We start from the raw sequence: 3880 nt of genomic DNA on the forward strand, positions 1-3880 counted from the left end.
CCAACCCCCTGATCGGCCCTGCTCTGTGCATGACAGGGTATGGAGCCCCAACACCCCTGATGGGCCCTGCTCTGTGCGTGACAGGGGGTGGCGCCGCAACCTCCCCATCGACCCTGCCTTGAGTGTGATAGGGGGCGGTGCCCCAACCCCCCAATCGGCCCTACCCTGAGCGTGACTGAGGGTGGCATCGCAACCTCCCAATCCGCCCTGCTCTGTGCATGACAGGGGGCGGCGCCCCAACTCCCCAATCTGCCCTGCTCTGAGCCTGACCAGGGGCTGCACCTAGGGATTGGGCGTGCCCTCTGCCACCCGGGAGCAGGCCTAAGCCAGCAGGTCGTTATCTCCCGAGGGGTCCCAGACTGCGAGAGGGCACAGGCCAGGCTGGGGGACCCCCCTCCCCCTGCCCCCCGAGTGCACAAATTTTTGTGCACCGGGCCTCTAGTAGTATAATAAATCTCCATGTATCCATCATCCAGCTCCAAAAGGGATCAATTTAGAGCCACTATTACTTAATCTGTATTCCATCCTCCTTTCCCTTGCTATGTTCTTAAGAACCAAGGAATGTTTTTCAAAAGTCCTATTTAAAAAAGAATAATTGGAAAGGAGTTTTGGCCTCCTGTGATTTTTCCCCAGACTACTTGGGACCCACCTTTTGGGGTTAAGTGTGGGATCCAGCCTTCCGCAAGGAGTCTGTAAAGGTGGGTGGGTTCCTGTGGAGGAGTACAACAGGTTTTGCTAGAGGCGAGGAAGAGGCAGTGAACAATATCTGTCTGGGAACCATCTTTTATAATTTATTTGGCTCAGCTTTAATATTGGCTGATTGGTTGACTGACTGCTGAGGCTGGGCTTCTTGGGTGGGATCTCACGGAAGCTACATTGTGACGTGGTTTTTATCTGGTATAAAAATGTTTCACCCATTGTGATAGGCTTTAAGGAATTGATTCATATTGATTAAACTAACAAGAAACCAAGCTTACTCATTTTTTAATGTCTGATAAATAACTTACATTTGCAAAAGGTAAACTATAGTCTACAAAGAAGGCTTAATTGGTACAGAGTTTAAAAAGAAAAGGGAATTGCTATTCCCATTGAGCAATAAAGTATTGCTAATATCAATCTCTGTTAATTTGTTTCCAAAGTATAGTTTTTAAAAGAACTGTTTCTCTTGCTTTTAGTGGCGTTTATTTTCAACTGGCTTGGATTTTGTTTATCCTTCTGTATCACCAATACCATCGCTGGAAGGTATGGTGCCATCTGTGGATTTGGCCTTTCATTGATCAAATGGATCCTTATTGTCAGGGTGAGTGTCTTGATAATGTCTATCATTTTTATCTTTAAAATTAAAATATATGAAATGTCCTGTGTAGTTCATAAATTTTATGCATATAAATTCAATTATTTCAAGACTTATTCTTCTAGACTTTATTATTATAGTGATCTCTGTGGTGTGAAAATTTATAACTGTATTTATATGAGAGCTTGCTGGTACAGTAGTCCCTTCATCTGCAGTTTTGCTTCCTTCGGTTTGTGTTATTTGTGGTCAGCCATGGTCTGAAAATATTAAGTGGAAAATTTCAGATATTTTGAGAGAAAGAGAGCGAGCAAGCAAGCACAATCATATAACTTTTATTATAATATACTAGAGGCCCAGTGCACAAAAATTTGTGCACTCGGTGGGGGAGGGGGGGTTCCTCAGCCCGGCCTGTGCCCTCTTGCAGTCTGGGACCCCTCAGGAGATAACGACCTGCTGGCTTAGGCCTGCTCCTGGGTGGCAGAGGGCAGGCCCAATCCCTAGGTGCAGCCCCTGGTCGGGCTCAGAGCAGGGCCGATTGGGGAGTTGGGGCGCCGCCCCCTGTCATGCACAGAGCAAGGCGGATCGGGAGGTTGCGATGCCACCCTCAGTCACGCTCAGGGTAGGGCCGATTGGGGGGTTGGGGCACCGCCCCCTGTCACACTCAAGGCAGGGTCGATGGGGAGGTTGCGGCGCCACCCCTTGTCACGCACAGAGCAGGGCTGATCAGGGGGTTGGGGCGCTGCCCCCTGTCACGCACAGAGCAGGGCCAATCAGGGGGTTGGGACGCCGCACCCTGTCACACACAGAGCAGGGCCGATCAGGGGGTTGGGGCGCCACCACTGTCACACTCGGGGCAGGGCCGCAGGGCAATCAGGGGATTGGGGAGCTCCCCCTATCAGGCACAGAGCAGGGCCCGTGGGGGGGGGTGGTTGGGGCGCCGCACCCTGTCACACACAGAGCCCCAGGGCAGTTAGGAGATTGGGGAGCTCCCCCCTATCAGGCACAGAGGAGGGCTGATCAGGGGGTTGGGGTGCCTTCCCCTGTCACGAACAGAGTAGGGCGGATAGGGAGGTTGTGGCCCCGCCCCCTGTCACACACAGAGCCGCAGGGCGATCAGGGGGTTTGGGCGCTGCCCCCTGTCATGCTGATCCCGGTGCCGGGAGCCTCGCTGCTCCGCTGATCCCGGTGCTGGGAGGCATATTACCCTTTTACTATATAGGATAGAGGCCTGGTGCATGGGTGGGGGCTGGCTGGTTTGCCCTGAAGGGTGTCCTGGATCAGGGTGGGGGTCCCCACTGGGGTGCCTGGCCAGTCTGGGTGAGGGGCTGAGGGCTGTTTTCCGGCTGGCGAGTGACTAAAGCTTCCAACCGCTCCTTGTTTTCTTCTCTTTTTTTTTTTTTTTTTCTGGGCCAGCTTTAGCTCTGAGGCCTCGCTGCTGAAAACATCGATACAATGTTGCGGTCCGAGCCCGGCTGAATGGAAGCCCTTTTCTGGGGTTTTGTTTAGCTTCTTATTTGCAACATAGTATATAGTTGCTTAGACTTGCAGCTGAGAGGCTGGCAAGTAAGGCAGCGAATGTTGGAGTCTGCAGCAAGCAAGCCTCCCTGCTCGCTTCAGTGCCTGGCTGCTGGCCGCCATCTTGGCTGACAGTTAATTTGCATATACTCACTGATTAGCCAATGAAAAGGGTAGCGGTCGTACGCTAATTACCATGTTTCTCTTTTATTAGTGTAGATTGTTATAATTGTTCTATTTTATGTTGTTAATATTTTACTGTGCCTAATTTATAAATTAAACTTTATCATAGGTATGTATGTATCGGAAAAAAACATAGTATATGTAGGGTTCAGTGCTATCCAGTTTCAGGCAACCACTGGGGGTCTTAAGACAGACATATCCCCTGATGATAAAAGGGGACTACTGTATATGGAAAGAACTTTGAAAGCAGAAAAACTTGTTTGGACCTCATCTTTTTTATATCAGGGTGCTAACTTTAAGTTTTTAAATTCTTCTGAGCTTTAGTTTCTTCATAATAGGTTGATAATAGCTGCCTTTCAGGATTTTTGTGAGGTATGGAAATAATATAATTAAGCTCCCATGCCTAGTTGCAGCACAAATACATGTTCTGAGTCACATCACGGCTACCACTATTTTGATATAGTGCAGGCATTTCTAAGTCAGTTAAAACTTAATTTCTATTAGTTAGTAAAATAATCATGGATTTAAATATCTTCTTGCTCTTTATGTTTTTTTAATAACCTAAGAGCTCAAAAGTAAAATTATAGGCTTTTGAAGTGTTTTCTATCAGAACTCACCTTTTCTCCTTTATGTTCCTGCTAAGTCTTCTCATTTTCCTGTTGTTCCTAGAAATCGACCTCTGTCTGCCTCTTATGTACAAGACTAGAGGCCCGGTGCACAAAAATTTGTGCACTCGGGTGTGGGGGGGGGAGGGTCCCTCAGCCCGGCCTGCGCCCATTTGCTGTCCAGGACCCCTTGGGGGATGTCCACCTGTCGACTTAGGCTCACTTCCCGGGGGATCAGGCCTAAGCTTGCAGTCATACATCCTTCTGGCAACCAGGAGCCCTC

The 3880-nt window shown here is 49.1% G+C and overlaps 1 protein-coding gene across 1 annotated transcript in view; it reads left to right on the plus strand.

The window, feature by feature from the left end:
* NDFIP2 (Nedd4 family interacting protein 2) overlaps window positions 1-3880 on the plus strand; it is a 55998-nt gene that overhangs the window by 30301 nt on the left and 21817 nt on the right. Inside the window, exon 5 of the mRNA XM_005857305.2 lies at window positions 1176-1300. Within this exon, the coding sequence (XP_005857367.1) occupies window positions 1176-1300 (125 nt within the window). The remainder of the gene's footprint in view (window positions 1-1175; window positions 1301-3880) is intronic.

Source organism: Myotis brandtii, unplaced genomic scaffold (assembly GCF_000412655.1).
Source record: "Myotis brandtii unplaced genomic scaffold, ASM41265v1 scaffold110, whole genome shotgun sequence".
Classification (NCBI taxonomy): Eukaryota; Metazoa; Chordata; class Mammalia; order Chiroptera; family Vespertilionidae; genus Myotis; species Myotis brandtii.